Source organism: Stenella coeruleoalba (assembly GCF_951394435.1).
Source record: "Stenella coeruleoalba genome assembly, chromosome: 4".
Taxonomy (NCBI): Eukaryota; Metazoa; Chordata; class Mammalia; order Artiodactyla; family Delphinidae; genus Stenella; species Stenella coeruleoalba.
In genome coordinates, this window is record NC_137149.1 from 126136661 (window position 1) to 126164407 (window position 27747).

Genomic DNA, 27747 nt, shown 5'->3' on the forward strand with positions numbered 1-27747 from the left:
TACTCAATGTGGCTGCCATTTTAAGTTGTTCTTCCATTGGAAATAATACATTAGTCTACACAATTCTAAAAAAAGAAAAAAATGAGTGTAAAGAAGCAAGTTCATAGAATTCCCTCTCATATTAGCCGTCAGACTCCTGGACAAACTGGAAGCTGATAGGTTTAATAGTACAAATGTGCATTATGAAGATTCTTAGTGACAACTGTGGGAATAATGGCCTTTTCCATTGGTAGCTGCCTAAGTAACTGAAGGGTTATATATCAGGTTTGGCAATAGGATCCCTCTGACTACAACTTGCTGTAATCACGTTGGGATTCTAGGCAGTGGTTCCTTAAGGTGTTCTCCTAAAGGAGATCTCATCAAGTCCCTTTGTAATGCCACCCTGTTATCTCTCTTCTCATCTAAGTCACTCATTAACATATGTATCAATCAGAATCTAAAAAAAGAAAACAGAAACCACTTTCGTGTTTACAACAAAGGGAATTTAATGCAGGGGACTGATTGTACTGGTGATGGCAGAGCTGAGAAGCCAATCAAGGGACAGTGAAGAAACCCAGAGAGATTATTAGCATCAGGAAAAAAAACCATTTCCATCTCTAGGCTGTTATATACATATTATTATTTTCCTTATGGCAAGTAGGCAGGAGCTGCTCTAGACCTGTCAGGGATTCTAAGCAGAAGGTATGTCCTCAGGAGATTTATAATCTGGTCGGAGAGACTAGGCACGCACAGAAAACAGATTGTGATTAAACGCTAAACCACAGGGACAGAGTCTCAGAACTGGAAAGGCAGTCGCTGAGGGAGAGAGACCTTTGGTGCTTCCTGGGCCATTGAGGAATGTGCTAAGGGACACTTTTCATGGTGTCACTTTGCCTAACTTAACACTCCAGAGAGTAACCTGAGTTTAGGGACTCTGTGAATAAGCATCTGTAACACGTTTTATTGTCTTAGAACAATTATCTCTTCTAGGGAAACAGCTTTTCCTCTCAATGAGTCAAAGAGACGTATTTGTTCAGGAAGGGAGGCGATCTAGATGAAAGCATTTTGCTCTTCTAAAGAATGTTGGCAGATTTAAAATTCATGTTCAAAACAGCATAGTTGACCTTGTACAAATACTCTTGATACAGTTAACTGGAAGCAAAATGGCAAGGTCAACCAGGTTGTATGGTATCTGCAATCACTTTTTTCATGTCTCTCCCCTTCTACGTGCTTCTTTCCTTCAATGTGGGCACTTAGGACTCTCAACCGCTCTTTTGCATTCTTATTAATTCTTACTTACTTGAAAGGATCAGATTTAAGTCATTTACAACTTAGAATAAATTTAAGCCAATATTTGTACACAGTGAAACTGACCCTTAACATTGGCCTGTATTTTGGGGAGTAAATTTAAAAATTAGAACATGAAAAATGACAAAAGGCAAGAATATTTTGAACAAGTAGTTTGGGTACGGAATATTTAAAAATTAGTGTTTATATAGTCAGTATGGATACTTAGGGAAAACTTTAAAAAATTCCAAAATAAAAAAGAATCTTAAAATAGCACATGTACATCAGGTCATAAGATAAAGTTTAATACATTTGATCATGTTAAAGGACACAAAACACAGCCAATCTAACCAAATTTCAGGCATGCATTTACATAAATATATTAAATTAAGAAAAGAAATTATACACTTAAACATCCTTTTCACCTAAAAATCATTAAATCCACAGATCAACAATAAAAACCAATTCTCTGCATTTATCACTTCAAGATACAATTGTTCTATTTTAAAGATAACACAAATACACTTGTTAGAATTTATATGCATTATACATATATTATATATTACATAGATAGTGTGTATACATATGTAGTGTTTGTACAGATAGATAAATATATATACACGGGTGTGTGCACACATACAGATACACACAGATGTACTTTAGGCCATCTGTACTATTATTGCTGGATTTTGATGTTAAACTGAATCGGAGCTGGATGGGTGTGATTATTATCTTTTGCTTCAAATGTGTTCATCATACCCATGGGGCTCACAATCCCCCATTATAAACATCCTTGCCTTTTCCATAGTACATAACCGTGCTGGGCACTTCAATAAATCTTTGTTGAATTATTGAATGGATGGATGGCTGAATAATAGATCAAGCAAAGAGTACTGAATATTATAATAACTTGGTTAAGTAAGTCAGATTAATTCAAATTTAGAAGGATTATCTGAGCCAATGACTTTGCATGTTACTTTTCAGAAGAACATTTATAGAAATTCCAACTAGTACATATATTAACTCTGCTCCCTTAAACGTGTACCTGCTTTAATTACTTGTGCTTCTTATTAATAGAAATCCAAGCAAGGTATCCTCTGTGAATAAGGTTATGGACAAATTGCCCAAACTGTCAACAATCTAAAGGAAAATGAACAACTAGGAAAAGCAAAACGTGTTAGAAGAATGAAAAAGTTAACCATACTTTAAAACTGGATAAAATTAATCACAGATAAAGCCAGGAAAGACACAGGGGTTTCTGTGCTGATTTGTTTTCTGCTTCTTAATTATAATGAGTTGATAATTTTTTCATTTTAATTAGATGGGTTTCTTTTAAATAGTCTTCTTTAGCATGTCCTAGCGAATTAAGCTCCAAAAATTCCTTAGTACCTCAGTATCATTTATCTTGTTACCACATGGTTCTTGGTGAGATGCACGTCCAAAAATGTCCTATGAATATAATGAGATGTGGGAAATACCTGATATCTTATACGGTTGTCAATTCGATTTCTCAATAGTAGTATTATGAACAGAATGTATTAATGTGTTAATAGTATTGGGTTCTACAGTACATGAACTCCTAATTTATTCTATGAAAATCATGCTTCTGATCTTAAGAACATGAAGTAAAGAAATAGCCAACGTACATTTGGGGCACAGACTACCAAATCTGATCACATGGTGTTCACGTGAATGGAAACTTTTGGCTAGTTAATTTTTAGTGCAAAGGGAAACGTACAACAATTAGTTTCTAACTGTGAAGACGAAGCGTATTTTCTATTTAGCCATTATGAATTTCCCATCACTGTTAATGTTCCATTTTTTCTATCCTATGTGCTAAAAATGTTTTTTTTAACTTAAAAGCTTATAGTCAATTGAGATAACTCACCAAACATGTTTGTTAATTTGCTTACATATGTATACATGTATTTTAAGTAATACAGAATCTACATATGCAAAAACAAAATCCTGACTGAAATGTGAGGTCTGTGTTTGTGATATACATGAGATGTAACTTTAGAATTCATGTTGAGTTGGTACCTTTTTTTTTTTTTCCGGTATGTCTCTCTGTATTCTGGTTTAAAAAAGCAGTGATAAGATTTAGGCCTAAGGCTTTATGTTAATACAAGGGATCATTATTTATTTTTTATTTTTTTTTCAACCAACTTATAGATGACCTAAACAAAAGAAAGCAAGGTGAATGATGGGTGTATCTTGGGCTCTCACTTAATGAAGAATTGAAGAAAAGAGCTAACCTGATAAGTGAGTAAATCTCTTCATAGCCTCTAGGGAAACAACAACTATGATTGAGAAGAAAACAACACAGCACCTTCTTACACTCTCATGAGTACATCATACTCCCTGAAATATTTTAAGACAATTTTCAAAACTTATATATGAGTAGCTATTTAAGGGAAAGAAGTGTTGAAGTTGGCTAGGACTAGTGTTTGGCAGGTTTTACGGTTTTGTTTTTAATATCAAAATGCTTCTATTCTTAGGTTTCCCACTTTCTTTGTCATCATATTAATTATTAGGGGTATGACTGATTTGTGTTGGTGTGATGACGAGAAAGAAAGTAAGAGAGCAAACATCTATTTCTTTAGGATATTCTAATGGAGAACTTTCTAAACGTATTGCCAGCAGTCACAGTAACAGGCCCACTAACTTCCTGTGGGTAATAAAGAAATAGGTACGTTTTCTGGGCATGGAACTTTGGTCTGAGTTCTCTGCAAGTTCAAGGCTCAAGGGTGGGGAAAGAAGATTCTGAAGTTTCCATTGAGGAACTACTTATTTTTTCCTCATCAGTTTCGGATAATCTTATTTAAAATAGACTCCACTGAGATGGTGGTTGCTTGAATAGGAAATAGCTACTGACTTTCCCTACTGTTAACTTGCACTCTTGACTGGGGATACTCTTTTCAGCATCCAAGATGGAACCCCAGCTGAGCTGGGACATCCAGGCTGGGAGTCATTTACGCTTTTTGTTACTTCTTTCAACGATATGAATAGGTCAGTCTAGTATGTTCATATTTGTCTACTGTTCTTTATGATATAGCATCTGAGCAAATGTGGTACTAGGAGAAGGTGTTTTCAGAAAAATAAAGAAAAGATCATAGCCAGCAAAATCAATAGCAACCTGCCCCAGGGTATCTTTATTATGGGTGTACGGAAGACATGTCTGTTTAGTCAGAACCAATAGAAATAGAGAAGAGAGCTGTTAAGAGGAAGAGGGGTACATGGGGGTGGGGAGGCAAAAAGACAGAGAAACAGAGAAAAAGAAAGATATCTCAGATAACGTTCTATAGAGACATCCAGAAACTCTAACTTATTGATCAGGCAACTACAAATGCCTATGATGCACCTTAGTTTCCTCTTAAAAATGTAGGTTTGGTTTCTCTTTTATGTTTCCAAGCTAAAAAAGTTAGACTAATAAAAGTTTAAATTAATGTGTTCTTTAAAAGTCCCTAGATGTAGCATCTAATCTTAAATCCTAAACCTAGTCAGCTTCTTGTATAGTTTATGATTTGGAGATAAAAACAACATCACAAAAATGTTAAAAATTATTAGTACATTATCATGTAATTATTTGCAAAGAAATAAATAGAGAAGAAGTGACTGCTCTGAAGTATGTAAATGAAAAAGAGAATGATTTTCTATTTAGGTTGTATGTATATGTTGCATGTGTAGGTAGGTTTCTTTGCTCTTTCTTTACGAGATAGTCTGTTAACCTGAGAAAACTTCTGAGTGTTCTTTGTGATAAAATAAAAGATATATTTTACAATAGCCACATTGAAAGAAAATTCCAAGAAGAAAGGTATGAATGGAAGCACTTTTTATCATCACTCAAGTTTCTTAAATCTTCCCTTCTTTCCACTTTAATGATGTGCCTATTCAGTTATCTTCTCATTACCTTAAATAACTAGCAAGAAAACGAAGTTCTATTAATCAGAACAAGAGTTTGGCAGAAGCAGTGGCAGAAAGTTTTTTCCCAACTCTTTATAACTACCGTAACAGCCTTTCACATTAAATTGATACCCAAAGCTTAAGCTCTAGAATGGAAAAAGGGATAATAATCTACATTTTTCTGTTTCTTTATTTTATCTTTATCTCACACATTTGTATCCATACCAAGGACATTTTCTTCCATTTTGATTATGTGCTTTTTGAACCGAGTAGATGTTACCATTCGTGTGATGAAACAATCATTTTTCCCTAGCTCATACTTTTTAACCAGTTCTTACTTGCCTCTCATCATGAATTATTTAAGATCGTTCTCCAGTCACATATTTAAAAAATCTACTTGAAAGGAAAGGTCAAAAGATGTTTTGAAATGGCCACTGAGTTTTTAAAAGGTAGCTATTAATTAGCCATTGCTATTTACTTCTCTCCTAAGAACAGAGAGAAATGACTCCAATGACTGTCTTTGCTGGGGTCTAATATCCCTGGATCTTGTGATTTTCTTTTTCAAAGATTTTGATCTGTTATTCTAATGACTCACAATAGAAAAGGCAATGATACCTGGGGTACATATGTTTTTCTAAGTCATTTGAAACTCTTTCACTTGTGAAAGGGCTGTATAAAAAAAGCTGGGTCTGATCAATTTAATCAAGATATTTTTAAATAGAAGAACAAATGACAATAGAACACCATTTCTTTTGGAAAGACTCTTTTGGAAAAGATGGAAAGATTAAAGATGTAAGAAGAAATGCTGGGCGTTTTCAAATTTGGCTGAATATATAGCAGTATCCTTATTGTTTTCAGTGAAACTATGTACAGGAGAATGTGTAATAAAACTGCACAATTTGACAGATTTAGACAGCTGGCTCCCTCACAAGAAGTTCACATTTTGTGAATGTCACCCACGTTGAATAAGAGACGATGAGATGGTTAAGGTCCATTTACAAAAATGGTTGTCAGGACTTTTTTTTTTTTAATTGTAAAACTTTCTGTGATGGAATTCAGTAAAAGGGCTACGAAGAGAAAGCAAAGAGGACAAAAGACTGCTATTAACCTACAGATGTGGGCTAGTACAGGGTTCACTGCAAGATTTGTCACACTGTTGGGCCAATGAAGTGTTCGTGTGACTAGAAGGGACCACCCCTTTTCTGGGGTAAGAGGGCAATTTGGTCTCCATGCTCACTTAATCCTGAGACTTCTTTGAATAGACTGTTAATTGAAATCTAAATTGTGCAAAATTATGCATATGCACTTTTTAATGCAGGCTATTGTTCACTAAGCACTGCACCAAGATTTGTCAACCCATTTCCATTGGGCATGAGGTCACTTGAAACTTAAGTAATCATATATGGAAGACAAGAGCAGAGTACTTAACCAACCTTTCTGTGTTGTGGTTTCTCACTGTGCTTTATTTGCAGATCTCCACTTTAAAACAATAGACAAATATTAGTTACAAGATTTTGTTCCTTTTTGAAGTTGAGGCTCCGTTTCGTAGAGGTAAGGAGCGGGTTTGGGAAGTCAGTCTGTGCCGTATAATCTGTCCTACTCTACAATTTAGATTCTGGAGGAGCAGATGTTTAGAGAAGGGCAACCTATAGTAGGTGCCCACATGTCATGAGTCGATGTTTTCTCAGTGGGGCAAAGAGGCCTGATCATTTTGTTATAATCCAAACGTGGCAGGATTGTCTCAAAAACCATGAAGAAAAACGTGTACCAGACTTTTTGCAGTTTAAGTTAGAACGTGGCATTTCTTGAAAAACCCGAACAGAACATTTACAGGAAATTTATTCATAAATGAACCAGAGAGGATTTTCACTGAGTTCCGAAGGAACGTATACATTAAAAGTCATATTTGGCAAGAATGATCATATTAAAAATTTGTACAAGTGACAGCTTACACAGGCAAGATTTGTTAAAAATGAGTGAACTCTTTTCCAGTGAGGCGATTCAGTGTGAAACCTGCAACATTCTCATCACATATACTCTGACAGTCTTGCTATGGTGAAAAGCACTTTACAAATGTTTAATGCTGGAATTTTATAAGGAGTGGCTGTTTTCTTGCTTTTTCATCCGTCGGTAATGATTACATGTTGGCACAAGGATACATTGCTAGATTAGATCCTCAGCACATTAAAGACTGTTTGCTTTCTCACTCCCCTTCTTTCCAATTAAGTTGGTGAAAAATGTAACTTTAGTATTTTACAGGACAGGGTAAAGGTGTTTCATCTAGGTGATGTCTATATTATAAAAATAAAATAAAAAATATAAATATGTAACACAAACCCAGTGCCTATTGTTAAATAAACTATACAATAAAAGCAGACCTTTTAGGAAGATTGGTTTTAGACTTTGCCATTATGATTTAATTTGAAAACAATCTTGAAATTAAGCTAGAGTAACCAGATTTCTCTGCCAATAAAGAGGTAAGTGCGTTAACTTTCTGCAATTGGATACATTGATAAAACCGAAGATTACAATTTTATATCAAGTTGCCCTCTTATAAATTCATCAGGGAGCTCTGAAACATTCTCTCATATTATAGTCCTTTAATATAAAAATATGGCCTTTTAAAATTCAATCCATCAGATTGCACAGTAATGTTTTAAAACTCCATTGAAGTTGACTTTAGTGATTACAGACAGAAAATTCCTGGGAAGGCAAATAATCTCTTCTGGTGACATAAAAATTCTGTTATCAATTTACAATGGAATTTCTGGGGAAATTACTCCGCACAAGGAAATATATATTTAAAAAACCCATCTGTTACGCAACCACACTCACGGGGGTTGTGAGTGTGTGTGCATATGTGAACAAACGTGCCTATATACACACACAGGGTCTGCACAGTTCTGGAAATGACTTTTAAATTAATCAAAGAAAATGAAATCACAGGAGTGTGTAGCAGGATAACAGTCGTTCTTTTTAATGACAGGATAAAAAATAAATGCCCATTGGAAAGGAATAGTCAAACAGTCCCAGAAACTATACAATGTAACTTGTTAGATCCAGCAAATAAGATGTCATGTCAATGATCTGATCAAGAATACCTGCCCTGGTCTCTCTGCGGAGGTTTCTGTCCACTTGTTCACACTGAGGACCAAGATATCCTTTTTTACAGAGGCACTTGTTGGGTCTAACACAGACACCGCCGTGGCGACACACTGGCTCACATTTCGCTGGGAGAAGAAAAAAGAGCAATGAAATCACACTCCATTCTGGAAGTCGGAAACAGTACCGAGTGTGAGGCCAATAGATATCTGACGAGTAAGGGAACGGAGGGAAAGGAGGGGGAAGCCAGTCCCAAAATGATCCCAAAGTTAGTAAGTACAAAGGAAGAAGGCTTTCAGACTTCTAGTTATTTGGGGGCCAGAACGCAACAGACAGTGGGAGACATTTCGAGAGAAGCGGATCGTCCAGATCATGGGAAACAATTTCAACCCCTTGCAGAACTGACTTTATGTAAAACGAGGATTTCAGTTCTTTAAAACCTCTGCTTCCCTAGGGCATCTGCAACACAGGGCCTGCCAAGTACCGCTCTGTTTCCGTCCCTCTGGGGTAGGACCTCACAGTGGGAAGGGCGAGGCCAGAGAGAAAGGCCCAGTGGCTAGAGCATCACCAATGTAACATCAAGAAATGAGCAGTTTTTTGGACTTCCCTTGTGGTGCAGTGGTTAAGAATCCGCCTGCCAATGCAGGGGGCATGGGTTCGAGCCCTGGTCCGGGAGGATCCCACATGCTGCGGAGCAGCTGGGCCCGTGCGCCACGGCTGCTGAGCCTGCACTCTGGAGCCTGTGAGCCACAGCTGCTAAGCCCACGTGCCACAACTGCTGAGGCCTGCGTGCCTGGGGCCTGTGCTCCGCAACGGGAGAGGCCACCGAGATGGGAGGCCTGTGCACCGCGGCAGGGAGTGACCCCCACTTGCCGCAACTGGAGAGGGCCCGCCTGCAGCAGCGAAGATCCAATGCAGCCAAAAATAAATATGTAAATTAATTAATTAAAAAAAAAAAACGCTAGAGTTTAAAAAAAAAGAAAAGAAATGGTCAGTTTTTGATTTTGGTTGGAGGGAGGATCCGCCACGTGAATTCCCTTGGATTCCTCCCTTTCCTTGTTCCCAGGGGGTGTAGTGCATATGCCCCTTTCTGATTACACCCTGAAGCCCCTTCTTGGGGTCAGTGCAGTTGCCCAGAGAAAGACGTTCTGAGCAATCCTTTACAGGGCTGCTCTACAGAGCAGGATTGCTTCAGAAAAGAATGTTTACCACTATAATATAGGTAGGGAACGTAAAGATTTATTGCTAAAATGAGATGGAGCATAAAATCGGGTATATAACTTAATTGTCTCTTACTGATAGGATGAATCTGAGGTGTGCAGCCACTGTAGACAGAACCAAATTCCTTGAATACATGTCCTTATACTTTTAGGGGACAGAGTTATTTTAACCTTTTCCAGGGCGTTAATCAAAATCCAGGGGTCTGTGGCTGATACATGGGAAAGAAAGAACAGGGAGAAAATAGACCAAAATAGTCTTTTAAATTTGTGGGAGATGAGCAAACTCTGTGAGTATATGAATAAAGTTCTTACTTGGGTCAAAAGTTCTTACTTGGGTCAAAAATACCACAAATATATTACTTTAATAAAACGGTTCTGGTTTCTCTTATATATTCAAAGTATTTACTTGATTTAGTGGAAAGATTAAAGTACTTTATGACAGCCGTCCCAACCTTTTTGGCACCAGGGACCAGTTTCGTGGAAGGCAATTTCTCCACAGACCGGGGGTGGGGTGGGTGGGGGATGTTTTCGGGATGATTCAACTGCCTTACATTTATTGTGCACTTTATTTCTATTATTATTACATTGTAATATATAATGAAATAATTATACAACTCACCATCATGCAGAATCAGTGGGAGCCCTGAGCTTGTTGTCACTTGCCACTCACTGATAGGGTTTTGATATGAGTCTGCAAGCAATTGATTTATTATGGTCTCTGTGCAGTCGAACCTCTCTGCTGATGATAATCTGTATTTGCAGCCACTCACCAGCGCTAGCATCACCCCCTCAGCCCCACCTCAGATCATCAGGCATTAGATTCTCATAAGGAGCGTGCAACCTCAATCTCTCGCATGCACAGTTCACAGTAGGGTTCACGCTCCTATGAGAACCTAATGCTGCCGCTGACCTGACAGGAGGTGGAGCTCAGGCGGTAATACGAGCGATGGGGAGCGGCTGTAAATACAGATGAAGCGTCACTTGCTCACCCGCTGCTCACCTCCTACTGTGTGGCCTGGTTCCTAACAGGCCACAGACCGGTACCGGTACCAGTCTGTGGCCCGGAGGTTGGGGACCCCTGCTTATAAACTTTCATTTATATCATATATCATTATTAATATCTATTATGGTATGTATTAAGCTGCCTAGATTCAAAATTATGTTTACCCTCAGTTTAACATACTTTACTAGCAGGCACTCAATAAATATTTGTTATCTGATGACTTGAGGTGACTTAAAAGGTTAGGCAAAATATAAGTAAGGAATAGGACAGAATGGACACCCCGTAGAAGCAGAGAGAGTAGATATTGTCAAGCATAGAAGGAAGCAGAAGGAAGATCTATCATCAGGAATTAGAATATTATTGCATTTAAACACTGATTCTCATTTTTTGGCCAACTAATGAAAAACGAGACAGAATGGGTCAATAGAATGTAAGCATTTTTTAAAAATAATGTAATTACTTAATTTCTGTTGAGTTTCAGTTATGATAGCTTTTTCCTAGATATGTAACCATGATATCAATCAATCATGTAATATTATTAGTGATGAAGCAATTTAAGCTTAAAATGGATACTGTCTCTGTGACTTTAAATGTCTACTTTATTTGAGGTAAACGAGGTATGGTTATAATTTTTTGAAACAAATACATGTTTAGAATAAAGAAAGAAGGCATTTATGAGTTAAGGATACTGTTAAATATTAATATGGGACTTGAATTTTCTTTGGCAAGAGATACTTTAATATTTGAAATAGCAGAGATCAAAATCTTTTGCAAGTAATATGTATATGCCGGTTGTTGAAAACATACTTTCAGTATACACATCTTAAACTCTAGGTACCTAAATTAATCTAATTGTCTTACTTCACACCAAGTAGAATTTAAACGCGATTACACGTATCTGCGGAAGTCACAAGTTAAAGGATAGAATAACCTTGGAATGAATCTCATTTGCTCTCTGAGCAGCTGCACACCCACCTGATGGTCCACAAGGCAGTGGCAAAAAGAATGGAAAAATCTCATTATATGCCTCTAGATAACTGCATTTTCCCCTTTTCTATAAAAACACCCACTGAAAACCCCTGTTTTTAGCACGCTGCAGCAAGAAAGCAAGCAGCAAATTTAGGGAGGGTCTTTATGGAGTGTCTGGAAAATGCTGGCACTCAGAAAGGGGCTTTGCAAGCACCAGGTCACTGGCTGGTGTGAAAGCTCAAACCCAGGACTGAGAGTCCACAGGGATGATCTAGTTGGGCTGTTTTCATGTGTGACTTTGTGAAAGAACTCGATTATGTTTATGATGAACTCATATACGTGAACTGTTTCCATTAGGAAAATGGCAACGATTTCAGGTGCAAGTTCAGAAACAGACTGAGCATTACTATTGTAAACGGCTACAGTTTTGAACACTAGGTCATTCTAGAGGAAGTAACTAACGTTAAGTTCTTGCAGGCCCAATCTCCCCGGAACAGAAGGAAAACTAACCGACTCTACACCAGTCTCCTTCCCATCCTGGACTGCAGCAGCACTTTCCTGTGGGCGCGCAGTAGCCGTTCCGACAGAGCCGGCAGCACTCAGAGGTCAGGGTCTGGGCAGGCTGGACCGTGGCCCTGCATTCCTCAGGCATCAGAGGTCTGCATCAAAAGACAACCGTCAAAAGTGCATTTCGGTTGCAAATCAATATTGGAATGAAATCTAGTGATTTCGTAGCTTGCAGAGCACGTCTCTTGCTTTCCAAAGAGACCTTTCTTTTACGCCACTCAGACAGAAAGGTCGACAACTTTCTAAGAGGAGAAAATACACACCCATGAGGAAACAAACTAACCAGTTTTGAACCAAAGGGAACAAATCAAACATGGTAAGAAACTTTATCATGATCAAAATTCATTGATTAAAAATGTAATTACGTTACATCAGTATTTTGGTAGCTAAGAATTCCTAGCAATTACAATTTAAAAAATAAAGATGAATAGATATTTTGAAGCTTTTTTTCTTTTCCCCTCAAAACGCCAAAAGTTTTTAGGAATAGCACCTGAGACAGGTTTCACTTGTTATTGGCATATTTGGCAACATCACGAGGCTGAAGGCATTCATCAGAATGAACAGTTGTAGCCTAAAAAGCTTGGGAATCATTTTTTATTTCATTTTTACATTTCTTTTGAAATACTTTTTCCAGAATGACTGTTCTTAAAAGGACATCATAACACGTGTGTGTTTACTACTGACTCAAAGTTTAAACTCTTTATGCAAAGAATGATCTACATAGAGAGATTTTATATACATACATATATATTTTTATAATTAGATTTTGTCCCGCTGTGAAGAAAAAGAATGCTAATAGGAGCAAACAAAAACATCTTATCTGTCATGTTAAAAGTCATAGACTTTGTTTTAATTGCTCTACAGTTGCCATCATTTAGAGAGGGACCAAGATGCCTTCAGAAGATGGTTGTTACAGCTCTTAATGTTTTTGAATAAGAGGGTGTCTTTCAAGTTGTTTCACGCTGGAATCACGATCACACCTGCTCATTACCTAATCTTTGGGAAAAAATGTGCAGTGGTACTTTGCTATCAGTCACTGCAACCTGTGCCTCAGTGTGGTGAGAAAGCTCTTTTCAGTGAAGGAATGTAAGTAAACACTTCATCACCAGTCAGATCACCACCAGGAGGATGGGCAAATCAGTTGGGAGTCCTTAAGTACCATAACAAAGAAGGTGATAATTATAGGTCAGAACCACCACAGAGGTGAATGATATAGCTTTCCGAGAGAAGCAAATAATTAGGCCCTGCAGACTCAGTTTTCTTGTTATGCCCCTGTAGCAATATGAACAGTGATAATAATTTGGAGCTTGGCCTCAGGCTGTTTCTACAATGACTCAAAACCATATTTAAAATATCTAATGACTTCTTTAGTTCCTCTCTCCAATAAGATCCGATTCTCTGTTGAAAGCATTGTTTGGGATTGACATGTACACACTATGATATTTGACATAGATAACCAACAAGGACCTACTGTATAGCACAGGGAACTCTGCTCAATATTCTGTGATAACCTAAATGGGAAAAGAATTTGAAAAAAAATAGATACACGTATATGCATAACTGAATCACTTTGCTGTACACCTGAAACTAACGTAACATTGTTGATCAACCATACTCCAATATAAAATAAAAACTGAAAGAAATAAAAGTATTGTTCTGCAACTAACGTGACAATTCAGAAAACTCCCTTAAATCTATTCAACCTCTTATTTAAATCTAGAAATGGTCAGCTTATGTGAAAGGTACTTAAGGCATTCCATATTTTCACTCAGAACACACCATCAGGTATTTCCTATGTGCCCCCAAGGGAGTCTTTCTGAGAGTAATGGCAGAGTGTGATAAGGTGAAGATGTTAAACAGATACGCCAAGGAAAGTGAGGGCATTACCTTGGCCTTCTTATTGTTGAATAGCCCAAGTCTGCCTATTTCTTCCTCATATAAAATTCTTATTTTGTTTGTGAGACGATGGTGGCATTTGTGACCATCAGGAGAGCAGTTTCTCAGTAGCCATGATGCTCTTCTGAGTCACAGGCCACCACCATTTACTGAGTGATAATCGGTAAACAGGTATTGTTTCCATTTTACAGGTAACTGAGATTCTGTTTACCCAATTCTATTTGTTACTCATTCGTTCACGCTCTTTCTGATTCATTCAAGAAAAGAGGCCCAGAAGCAGAGTGTGTCAAGAATATGTTACGTGTTATATGCAATGCAAAAAAGGTAGGCACATAGCTCACATGCTACTTGATGATATGGTTCATGCCTGAGCAGATGAATATAAAGAGGAGAAGACACCATGTGGATTAAGAACGTAGGTGACTTCGATCAAACAACTACCACCGGAAGATGTTGCCTGTTTGAGGCAAAGTGTAGGGACATTGACTCATGTGCACTGGGAACAGATAAGGTGGGTGTGACGACACTGGGAACAGATAAGGGGGTATGACGAATAGAGATTCTCTGTGGAAGTTCAGTTCTTCAGGGCAGGGTATCTGATCCCTTTTTGCTGGATGATCCTCCAATTAGACACTTTGTCTGATTTTCACCAAACATTCAAATGTGTGGAAACTCAGGTTATGGAGGGAATTATAAGTTGTCGCCTTTTTTGCCTAGGCTTGAGCAAATGCTTATCTATCGGTGGATGTCACTGCTTCATGCTTGGGCTTGTTTAGCTTATATAAAACTGTGTGGCTGTCATATATAAACATTATGATGCCCTTAAATTTTTATTTAATTACCTAGGAAAATATTTATTTTTTCTTTTATGAAGTTGACAACCAACATTCCTCACTTAGCATGTTAAATAAATCCTCTCTCTGTCTCTGTTATTCTATTGGGGAGCCTTGAACATGAAAATGTACATAAAACATAGCCCATCACCTATAGGACTTCACTTCTCTTAAGGAGTGAGTAATCTCATTTCCCCTTTCCCTTCCCCATTGAAATAAAAGCTTTCTGAGGGCAAAAACTATAGATTCAATCCTCTTCAAGTCTAGTCATTGACTCTGCCAGGTACTGTGCTCTTCATGGGGATAAGACAGAAACAAAACGGGGTCCTAATCTTCTTGGAGACCACTGTGGAGAAGACAGACAAGCAAACACAAAAGTATAAGGCAGTATGATCTTTGCTATGATACAGGTGCATATGAAGTATCACAGGAATACAGATGAAGATGCAATTAACTTAGGATTGAGGGATGTTATAGAAAGATGATACTTAAGCTACCAAAGTATTTTATCTCCTCAACTACTTATAGTCATAGGAGGTAGGAAAATACCATAGGCATTCAATAAATGTTTATTGAATTGAATGCATATAGTAGAAACTTTTTTCAAATCTGGAATATAAATTCCATGAAGACAAATATTCCCCTCTCTTCTCTTGTGTCTTTCCAAGACCCAGAAGAGTGTACAGCACATGGAAGATCCTTCTTAAAAATCTGTTGAATGAATGAAACGAGTGGAATTTTAAAAGGGTGTTTGTTTCTTTAAAATGCTACTGAGTGACAATATTAGGAATATATGGACTATTTAGGGGAGGGATATCATTAAAATCGAATCACTATACTTTTATATCATAAGCATAAAACTAAAAACACTCACTGTATTTCTCTCTATTGGCTAAATTAACTTGTATTAATTACAAGTATTTGTAATTACAAATTTGTAATATTGTATTACAAAATTCTTCCAAGGCATAGTTAAATTCATTTTAAATAAAGCATTTTTACACTAATTATAATCATAATAAATAAACAACAGGCTAAGAAGTAAGCATGACATAAAGAGATGGGATTACTTTCTCCTCCAGCTGGGAATTAAGTCAACATATCAACATTCATTTTTCTAGTAATACATTTGTTAAAGTTTGACAAAGATTTTTGGTGATCCCAACCATCTCTTTCCTCTCCACTCATTCTTTGTTCTAGGGACATTTCTTCTTTCCATTGAAAAGAGTAAGGTTCCTTTACATGGAATGAGGAGAAAGAAAAGGGAATAAAACAAGTAAACTTGAACTTTATTATTATTGTCACCTTGAAATAAACCATCTTGTATGTTCCTAATTACTACATATACACACCTAGATGGGATCTAAACAAAAATCTAGGGTATATACTTGTGATAGATGAACTCATTTTTCATTCTTATTTTTATTACACTGGGAAATTGAGCATCTTAATGTAGGCCTAATAAAAATTACTTAAATGGTCTTGCTCTCCTTTTAAACAATTACTTTTTAAACTTTTGGACTCTTAGGTCTACTGAATGAAGTCTGAGATAGCTTTCAAAATAGAAAACTTACGCAAGAGGATATTCAGATTTTTAATAAAGAATATATGGTGCCCATTTGTTGACAGTTATCCCCATAGTTCTCAAACTTAATTTAAATTAGAAAAACACATTTTCTAACCCCTTTATATATGACAAATAATGAAGCACTAAAGGGATAGTGTAGAAAACTGCCCAACATTTTTTAACGTATAAGCATTGTTTTCAGAAACATAAGACATTCTCTTAGAAACCTACGTTGGCTGGTTCTGTGTAGTAGCATAAAGCTTTAGATACTTTCTTGAAATAAAGGAGGAAGTTGAGAAGCCTGAGTAATTTATAACACACATTATACTGTGATGACTTTTTGTGAATAGCTAAGGCCAACAGCGAATGTCTCTGGGTAGTGGGATTAAAGAATGGTTTTAATTTTATGATACTTCATAAGTGAATGAATCAGTCAATAAATGAGAAGTCTTCTGTGCATCTGCGTGGAAGCACAGGGATAAATTCTGTCTTAGCAGGCCTGATCTTTGGAGTGAGTGTTACAGAACTCGATCTATTGTGTCCTTTACGAAAAGTAAAGGGGTTCATTCTGAAATTTTTGTTAGGGGTTCAGACTTTAAATTCATGTTATTGTAAAACAAGGTACATCGATCATGAGTAATGCTCCTTTTTCTTTTTTTTTTTTTTTTTAGTAATACTCTTTTATAAAAATCCTGACTCATTGGAAATTTCAGAAGATGTGCTAATTCTATAGCTTCTCATAGACAACAGTCTGCTTGAGGTGATTAAGGACGTGATGTAAGAACTGTCTTATTCTTTTTTTTTTTTTTTTGTCTTGTGGGATCTTAGTTCCCTGACCAGGGATTGAACCCAGGCCCTCAGCAGTGAGAGCTTGGAGTCCTAACCACTGCACCACCAGGGAATTCCCTTATCCATAGTCACATTGGGACACATGGAAAAGTGTTCCCTTGCAACTGTAACCTTTGCAAAACGATTTTTCTTCCATGCTTTTTCCTATTGTCATGAGGTAAGAAAAACTGATAAATCTGAATCCTCATCACTCAGTGTGGTCCCAGAGCAGCAGCCCCAGCAGGAGGTCATCTGAAATGCAGACTCTCAGGCCCTCCCCAGACGTACAGAATCAGAATCTGCACTTCGGTCAGTTTGTCAAGTGACTCCCGTGCATGTTCAAGTCTGAGAGGCCCCTTTCTTAATTAGGGCCATGCCCAGCCAAAAGTGGTTAATGGGGCCATGAATAAGTGTGGTCAGGAGCTTCCAAGTACAGAATATTCTGGGATCTTGTGACTGGATGGAGTACGGCCTCTACACGAGGGGGCAGCCTTCCTGTGCCACCACCGATTCTGTGGTTTCATGGATTTCCTCACTCGGTAAGCATTCGATATACAAGCCATAACCCATAACCACTCATTGTTCCTAAAACCATTACTCAGCACTTTTGCCTCAAAAAAAGTAAGAAAATGGGAAATTTCTCCCATTTGTATAGCTTGAGGCATAGGAATGAGCACTCGTGTAGTAGTGCTACGTCATCTTTTAAATTATTCATTTTAGTGCCTTTCTCCAAGGTCAACATACAAACTACTTTTTCTTTCTTTTTTTTTTTTTTAGTCTGGATAATTTTCTTCAGTCTGGGTGTTCACTAAATGCTTCTTACTCATGTTGACAGTTCTCTTTTCAGGGTCAGTTTACCCATGAGGAGTAGAATTTTGGATTCCGACTACATATAACCATTTTGTAGTACCTGGTAAAACGATAATACATCATACAAATTCAATTTTGCTCTGAGGAATCTTATACATTCATAATACAATCCTATTCCAGGTTGGAGAACAGAGAAAATGGAATCTGCTTCTGTGTAACCACGCAATATCGGTCTCACAGGACTTCGTGGCTGTAGAGATCGCAACACACATTTCCTAAGAATATTTTTCAAGTACCATTTGAGATATACCAAAAAATTAATCGTTTTAAGAGCTACTTGCTTTCATTTCATTCTTAAGGAATGCCTTCTTTGACATTATATCATATGTAAGCTGCTTCGAAAAATCTTTTTACATATGTCCTCAGTAACATATATAAAGTGAAGGAAAAGAAAACAAGTTCAAGACTACCTCTGAACTTGTATACATTATGGGTCATATTAAGCATTTTAAATTTGTACTGTATATTTCTAGAATTCAAATTTAGAATGGGAAAGGCAGTGCTCTATCTTATTTCTCAAACCGCTGCATTTCTCTGTTCTGAAATGCACTGAACAGTGCGGCTGGGCCTCAGCTCTTTTCTCTGTGACCAAGGTTGCCTTCATTTTGAGGTCTGTGATTTAAATGCTGAGCACATGCTCACTCAGAAATAGTGTCGACTGGCTTTAATATGGCAGTTTGGGATTGAGTAGGTGCTAAACTCAAAGAGGACAAAGGTAGTGGCAACTTGGCGGAGCTGTGAGTTGGACCGCCTAGTGTTAATGAAATTATTAGAACTTTCACAAATACCTGCTCAATTTTGTTCTATGGTTAAAGATGCAACCAGAATGAAAGCAGATAATGAAGCCACTTACACTTTCCAGTAATTTCATATTAAACTTTATCCTCACGAGATGGGGCCAACCTTGCTATTCCCAAATTTAGAAGATCAGAGAACATGGATGAAGATATGAAATAGCTTTCATAGAGCTAATTCCAGATAATCTGGATGGAACTCTTTTCTAGCACAGCTTTCTACTCAACTGGTCCTTTTTTGGAAAAAGGGAGCTAGGCACCTGTGTTTCAGGCCTTATTAATCTCCCTATCCAAACATCACTACCACTGTACACAAGTATCTAAAAGGGTGTGTGGATCGCCTTCATTCAACTTTATCAGCTTACCTCAGTTTATATATTTCCAGGCGAAGATTAGGAAATGAAAAGTTATGTATTTCCTTAAAAGGAAAGCCTAGGAGAAATGACTAATGAAACTGGATGATGAGGTTGTCTGCTTTTAGGGAAAAAAGGACAAAATCCAATTTTATTAAATTGCCTTAGGTGTTTCTTGTATTATGTTTGCAATGTCCTTAATTCAGAAACTGGTCCACTACAATTATTAGAAAAATAGGCATTTGCACTTTAATTCAGTGGACTTGTTCCCGAAGAATCTTGTATTCTACAAAATCGCATACTAAAAATAAGGCTTATGGGAAAAATAGAGTTGGGGCAGACCCCTCGAGATCCATGCAACTTCGTAACTAAAGCACTAGCAAAAATAAAGCTTGGTACCTTGGGAGAGGGCAGCCCAGGGAGCAGGTCGGCAGTAGCTGGAGGAGAGATTTGCTCAGGGGAGATTGAAGCACACAAAACCAAAATGGTGATGGACGTGACGCTTTGAACTCAGGAGGGAGTGAAACCTGCAGAGAGCCACGCAAAGCTGGAGGAATGTCTCCTGGGGGAGGGAAACTCATTGCGGGCACTTATTTCTCATTTTAACAGTCAACTGAGAAGGCGCCTTCTGCCTGTACAGCAGCCGGGCTGAGGCCTTGTTCCCCCTGGTAGAACAGACTGGACCAAGAAGCCAACTCATGGTGAGTTTTACCCATCACCTTCTGGACCGTTATCTGGCAACTTGTAATGTACAATGTTCTGGCATAATTTTGTTGTCCCAAAGTGGCAATACTTATCTCAGATAATATTGTTCATGTTTTAGGTAATGTGTGCAATCTCCTGATTTAAGATAAAAATAAGCTCCTTAGAGGAAAGGACTAAATTCTCACGTATATTCTCCCTCCATAGCACATAATACAATATCTTGAACACAGGAGACAAGCCAAAGATACCTGCAGACTGATTCAATCTCATGTCTTAATCTTGTATAACTGTACTTTGATATGATAGAAAAATAAAAACTGAAAAATTAGGGTACAATAAAAAGCCAATGCCATTGCTTCCTAATATAAAGAAGGAACCACATTCTGTTCAGAATTTTACGTCTAAAACCAATTTTTTTTTAACTTAAAAACTTGATTCATAAGCCATAATTGATGAAAATGTTAGACACTTAATAAGAAATGTCTGCGACTGGGAAAATAGACATTTTAAGTAACACTTTGATTACAACATAATTCAAAAGTCTTAAAGCCTATATAGTATTTTTCTTTTAGAAGCCATCTAAAAAATAAATCTTTTTCCCACTTAAAAAACTGTAGACTACTAGTGTTTTAATTTTGTATTCTATGAAGGCAGAAATTTTAAATATCACTAAATGTTTTAAATGGGAAGTAAAATTTGAAATGATTTTCTGTCCCTTAAAATAGCACAAAAATGTCAGTTTAAATTCTCTTTGAAGACTATTAGGATGACACGTTCACAAATTTTGATGTTACACCTTTTGATTCACTTGTCAATGTTGACAAAAACGAGTCATTTAAGCAACAGATTTTTTTTTAGCTCAACTAAAATGAATTAGTAAAAAAATGATGCTAAGGTAGTTTTTTTTCTTTAAAAAGTATATCTTCCTCTAGAAACCATCTCTTTGCAAATTTGTGTGGCTGTTTTATGCAAGATTAAATCTGCCTTTATCTCGAGAGCTGTAACATCTGATGATCCACTGTCACAATAAAAGTAGAAGATATTCAGAAGGTCTAATAATATCAGATTTCCACCACTGTCCCAGGTGGGGGAGAAACATGGGTATTGAAAAGAAATGCTTTTAAGAGGCTCTTAACAAATGAGGCTCTTTTTGAAGAATATATTTTTAATTATTCATATTCTCCATTTTATGCCTTTTTAACAAATGCCATTTGTAAGTGGCAGATCAATCAAGTTTTCATAGCAATCTGTACAATTACTCTAGGAACTGATATTTCAACATTTAAAATTGATAATTTAAGAAGGACTATAATTAGTATAAAGCAGAAAAGTCCCTTGAATGCTGTGGTCATATGTCACATCTTCAGAAAATAGGATATAAACATAAGAAGCTTTATAGTACAGACTTTGAAAATAGCATGGGCGTTTAGAGAAAATTTTTTCATAAATTATGGTATAATATTTTGTGTATATTTTGAGATAGGCGATGGCTCTACATAGCCTTGTATGGAATACCTGAGTATGTTTAAGTGTGTTTGTGTGCGTATATACAGAAGCACACAAATCTTGGTAAAATATGAATAAAATTCCAGTTACACTTAGGCCATTACCATATATTATGTACGCACGCTCATCCGCTCATTAGAAGTTTTGACTTTGATCTTATCTCATTCTTCTGCAATATATCTTTAAAATTTCAGATGGTATCTGACAGCATAGGAAGGATCTGTTCACTAAAAATGTTGTGCACTACCACGTAAACTATAGCATATTAAGAATAAAATATAAGCTGGCACCTGAGTGTATACTCTTTTTAGTTATTGGAAATGTGGAAAAATTATAGCAAAAATGTGGACCATGCTTCCTTGTCTTTTAGACTTCACATCCACCATGCTGAATGAATTTTTATAGGGCATATACTTGTTCATGACCTCTAGTGTTAAGAAATTCTGTCATGTTTGAAAACTAGTCCCTCGTCGAGCCTGTGTCCCTGTTAATAGCTGAAAGGTCAATGGAGCTGCTAAACAGTTTGTATTACTGTCAGGGTGGCCATGAAAACACCGCCTGCAGCAAGAGGACTTGGCAGCTGGGTCAACAGGCACTGTGGGGATTTATCAACCTAGGGAGGCCACTTGCATAAAACTTTGACTGATGAATTGGGACTAGACTGGCTTATTGGGCTAAACCTTCTCCATTATGCATGGCTTTCTTTAGGATGGCAGAGCTGCCTGCCGGCTCCCTGAGACATATGTGAAGGATAAACAGAACCAATTTCCTCTCATGAAGTGATTTTTGAGAAGAAAAAAAAAAAAGCACACGTCAGCATCCAGTAGACTAAGGAGTAGGATGAAGATATTAAATAAACAAATAAATAAACAAAGAGCAGTAAGTGGGGTCATCACAGGAGGGGCAGGGAGGAGACAGGAGGGCAGTTTTTGATGTTGGTCACACAAGAGTCTGGGGACAGGACGTTTCTGCAAAATGACCTCTGAAGCCGGGAATTTGCACTGTTAATTTATAGACCTCTTAAGGGACTGGGTTGTGTGACTTAGGGGGTTAACAGATAAGCAACGTGTTAAAATAGTGTAAGACTGGGTACACAGGAATTCAATCGACATGTTTAAGAATGATTTTATTTTACGAACTCCTGGAGAAATAACCCTGGAAACATTTCCAGGTCAGAAAAGATCATTTAGTTTAAGTCCATCTGAAACAAAAATTAAAGAATCTTTTTCAATAGTGTGAAAATATTTGTGTTCTATAAAATAAAACTAAAGCTTGGAAAGTTCAAAACTCTGTTAGAATTCTTTCATCTCCATCCCTCAGGAGCGTTTGTGTGATTCTGAAAAGATTTAACAAAGACCAAGCCTCTAAGACATGACTTGGATATTCGAAAACTAGGTACTCAGGGCTCTTTAAAACTCCGTGGACACCTTGACCTCAATTTTGAAACTAACACTATCTCAAAAGTTGAGAGATCACCCGCAAATAATTCTTGAATGCATGGAATGAACACCAATGGTACTAAAGAATTGCATATGCTTTAAATACAATATTTAATTATCTTCACAGCGCTCTACAGAAAGGTAGCAGAGGCAGAATGATGACCTGTACTTTACTGACAGGCGAAGGAGCACAGTATCGTGCCACAATGCAGCGTCCACACTAAGGAAGATTCAGAGACAAGACCGTTTGACTGCCTATCCTGCCAGGATAGACTTCCTCATGTTGACAGGCTTCAGATGGCTCTACTAAGTGAGACTGAAATGAGTGTCCAGCTCTTGTCCTCAATGCCTTGACATCTGCTGGCTGAAGCAGCATCCCAGACCAGGGCATGCAGAACCCAGTACTTGAGGCTTTGGGGGACCCAGCAAAGTGGCCCAGCAAGCTGAATGATTGACTGTACTGATTCGCCTCTAACTCCACTCTGCCATGAAATGAGACTCTTCCACTTCTGAAGGTATCCCTGTTCTAACAGGGAGGCAAAATTCCTCCCTTTTCTGCTTTTCCTTTAAAAACTCCTGAGTTCTAGTGAAGCCATAGAGAAAGCTGGTTGTATTCTCATAGAATTTTTGTTTTTTTGATTGCAAACAATGGAATTTGTTTTTTTATAACAGGTTATCTTGCCATCCTTTTCTGAGAAGGATGCCCACCGTAAGTGATTTTAAACTTATGTAAATGATTATGTAACATATAGCCTGAGACCAGATTGCCCTTACAGACTGAGCTGGTAATGCCGGGACCTCGTCTACCTTTGTCAAAATGACCAAAGAATATTACATATCGTTTCAAAACTCCCTCATTTTTCTTATATGTGAGTGTGTGTGTGTAGGAAAAAAGAGAAAAAACATAAATCTTATGGTGTATAGGAATGTAACTTCCATGATACACAATACAGAATATAAAAATTTTATGATTTGTAGTTATTGTCTTTTAGAGTCATGAGTCAACTGCATGTTTGAAATTCATTCTGAAAACATTATTCTGACAAGTCTGGGGCTCTTCCACAAGAATACAGTTAATCTAAGATTTTAATTCGAGTTAGGTTTTTTAATGTAACAAGAAATGTCTGTGTATAATTTTTTTCCGTTGATGAGGCTCTTTCTTCAATTTCTCCCTCAAATATTTTAGGAAGACAGTTGTGCTCTGAAGCAGACATCCTGAACACAGCTAGGTTAGTAATTAGCTCGTGTTTCCAAAATAATCCCGTTCACATATACTAAAAAGTGTCTGCTTATATAGAACTTCCACTCATCTGGGGAGAACTACTATAATAACAAACGTTGGCTTCCAAATCGAAACAGCATGAGGCTCCCAACAAATGTTTATGAAAACATTTGTTTTCTTATAGTCAGTTTAATTTTGAAATGTATGCCTGGGCCTGTGTACAAGGACTGTGTCTCTGGGACTCTGTTAATCCCCCCACCTTCTGAAAACCAAACACACATCTTAACCCTGGCCGCACGCATGACACGACTCACCAGAAACAGACACCATAATGAGAAGTCAGGCCTTTCAGGTATGTCACTCTGAGACCACCCTACGAGAGGAGGCCCCATGATCACAAAGCCAAGGTCCCTCATGGCAGCCCTGGTAATTAGACACTAATAATGGACTGAAGGTGTAAAATTCACCTCAACTCACCACCAACAGACTAAACAATCCAGAGGAAGAGAGAAACATTTCTGTGAGAAGCAGTGAGAATTAATAACACTACCAGAAAGCTTGCAAAAGCACATCAACTTTGACAAATATAATGGAATAACAATGGCTATTTTGAAACTAATGGCAATAGATCTGAGTGAAATTGTAGACCTCATTCTGAATCGTTAGAATGCTATTTTATGAATTAACACTGGTTTGATTTTTGTTCTTAATATTGCCACCTTCAACAAGCACCGGAGTGTCTATTTTATTTTTCATTCATTACTTTGCTTCTCACAGAAGGACACTGGTTTCACACTCAAGGAAGAAAAGAACCCTTACAGTGTGTAGATGGGTACTTCTCTTACTGTGAAAGAAAATGTGTACTGTTAAATAGGGAAGGAAAGCTGTCATTATCACTGTGTGATAGATGGGTGTATGTGATGCCTTCTATCACAGAGAGATCGTTTTTGGTCTCTTTTTGTTCTGCAGCACCAATGTCAACCTATATTTTTCTCAGGAAAGATAGTGTTTTAGGGTATGGAAAAAGGACAAGAATCTCCATTTGTTAGTCAGTGAATTTTTCAGAAAAACATACACAATTTATAACCTACAAATATTTTAAAAGTGGAATTAAATGAATGCTCTTAGTAAACTTTGCAGATTTTTGGAATTTTTTCTCCTAAAAGGGACTTGAAATTTAAATTTCCAAATGGGCTCATGAAGCTAAGTTAGCATAGAAAGAATTGGAAATTCACAGCACGGCAAAGCTAGGGTCTGACCACTACTGGCGTTCCACAGTAGTCGTATTTGTGAAGATACCGAAGTCCTATAATAATTGTTTCTAAAATTATGGCTAATATCTATTTGACAGTATATAACTTTAGCAGCTTCTGAGAGTTCTGATTTTATCCATGAAATTAACAACTGACGACTCAAGATAATTTGAAAGTTGTGTGTGTGTTGAAGTTGGGTGGGTGGGTAGAGAAGAGCTGGAGACGGATAATTATATTCTCTAAAGGATTAAAACGTTCACATCTTCCTTTTGCTGAAATAAATAACAAAATATTTCTTCAGTTTTCATTTGTTTAGTCACAGAAGCTGTGAGCATCCAGTTATAAAATGAGGCTCCAATGTTGAGCTACCGAAATAACTTATCCCGATTACCTAACAAAAGTCATACTAAGGTCTGCCAGAATGCTCCTGGTTTTCTCGAAAGGAAAGGAGGGTTTATTGCTTCCAACAAGAGAGCGGAAGCCGCTGCCTCATACATCGGGGTCCTCCTCGGACATTTAAGTGAGGATCCTGATTCCACAGATATAATGCTGCTTTCAGAGGACAGCAAAGATGCCATGAACGTGATCGAAATAAAGTTTAAAGTTCAGGGTGTTCAAGTCTAGGCCTCAGAGACTGGAACTGAGGGTCTCTCAGGAGAGCACTTAGCAGATGGGCAGGGCGGAAATGTTCATCTTTGTTGAGGGCTAATTGCGATTCCATCACTAATTTGAATGCACTGGAATAACTGAGAGAATATTACTTGACTTAACGGAATATTAAAAAAAAACCTCACCTTTTGGGATCTACAATTTTGTAGAGTTTTCCATTGTGAGTCTGGGTCATACTTTTACTACTTGATAGAATGTAAACTTCACCTATGAAGAGAGAAATACAATGTTAATTCACAGTATTACAAAGCCTTACCTTCTTTTGCCTAGCAGATTATTATATATATATATAATACGTATGTATATATGTATGCGTATGTAGGTATGTGTACGTATATACATATATTATATATTCATACATCCTCAGAAGATCACTTGCCTGAGTGCATCTAAATTCCGGTCACTTCTCCCCACATCTCACTATTACTCCAGTGCGAGCAGATATTCGTCTCTCACCTGGAAGATGGCAACAGCCTCCTAACTGATCTCCCTGTTCCTACTCTTATTCTTCTATGTTTATTCTCAACATACCAGTCGCAGGGATTCCTTAAAAGGCAAGTTAGATCATATAAATTGGATCACACTCCTCTGTTTCAATACCCTCCAATGGCATCTAATCTCTCTCTCAGCAAAGGTAAGTCCTGACAGTGGCCTACAGTGTCCCCCCCTTACTGCTCTGACCCCATCTGCAATGTTTCTAGCCTCACCTCCTGACTTTGGACATGCAAGGCAGGTTCCTGTCCCAGCCTCCTGTCTCAGGCCCCTGGTGTCCCAGGCTCCTCCCACCTCAGCATCTGTCCCAGGTCCTATCTCAGGCTCCTGTCAGTAGACCACCACTAGATGCATTGTTCCCCTTTCATGTCTGTGCTTAGATATCATCTTTCTTGACTGTTCTATTTAAAAGTACATTTGTCCCAACTCCTAGCCATCTCTATCCCTCTTTACAACTAGATTTTCCTCCTAAGCACTTATTACCAACTAGTGTACAATATATTTTTTAAGAATTATTTTTATTGTCCTCCTTTAGGATGTAAATTTCATGAAAACAGTTTAGATTGTTATCTCTTTATCTGCTCCTGTATCCCCAACTCCTAGAACAGAGCTTTGCACAGAATAGGTGCTCAATAAATAGTTGTAGAATGAGTGTAGAATGGCAAGTTTTATCTTTATTTATTCCACCCAAGATTCAAAGGTTTGGTTACCAAGTTGTTACTGTTAATTGATAATTTGAGACCAGATGGCTTTGGGTACTCCTTTTTAATTTTTAGCTTTTTAAACAAAATACATTTAAATAAATAGCTGGGGAGAGAGAGAGAGAGACCCTTCTGCTCAATCCCAGCTCCATGTCTCTGATTCCTGACACCAGGCTGTGTTCCTGAAAATGAACTACAACAGATGGAGTACCCTCTTAGGAGAGAACCGCTCTCGTTTATTACCACTCCTTCCATATAATTCAATATATAGAACTGATCACATGAATAGGGAATTAGAAGCTATATTTATGATTATATGTTTACAAGGCTTTAAAATTTATATTTGGTTCTCATTCATGAAATAGGTCTTGATTTAGTCTATATATCTCTTTTCTACTTTATTATTGTGTATTAAGCACACCCTACTACTTTCTCACTTCTGGAAAGGATGTTATGGGATTTACATTAAAAACACAGACACAACAGAAAAAATTAAAATGACGTTAAAAGGCAAAGGAATGTAAGTAAAAAAAATCATATTTATTTCAAGTACTTTATGTAGTTTACTGCATTTACTCCTTACAACAAA

At 37.4% G+C, this 27747-nt stretch overlaps 1 protein-coding gene across 2 annotated transcripts in view; it reads right to left on the bottom strand.

Annotated features, from left to right (window-relative positions):
* Positions 1–7790: 7790 nt before the first annotated feature.
* The window catches only part of HHIP (hedgehog interacting protein), an 88480-nt gene continuing 68523 nt past the window's right edge, over positions 7791–27747 (bottom strand). Inside the window, exons 11-13 of one of the 2 annotated variants that reach the window (XM_079920339.1) lie at positions 26091–26172; positions 11974–12122; positions 7791–8399 (exon numbers count right to left, since the gene is read on the bottom strand). In XM_079920339.1, the coding sequence (XP_079776465.1) occupies positions 8206–8399; positions 11974–12122; positions 26091–26172 (425 nt within the window). In that variant the 3' untranslated portion in view covers positions 7791–8205. Of the gene's footprint in view, positions 8400–11973; positions 12123–22536; positions 22584–26090; positions 26173–27747 lie in introns of those variants that run through there. The other variant, XM_079920340.1, reaches the window with a different exon arrangement.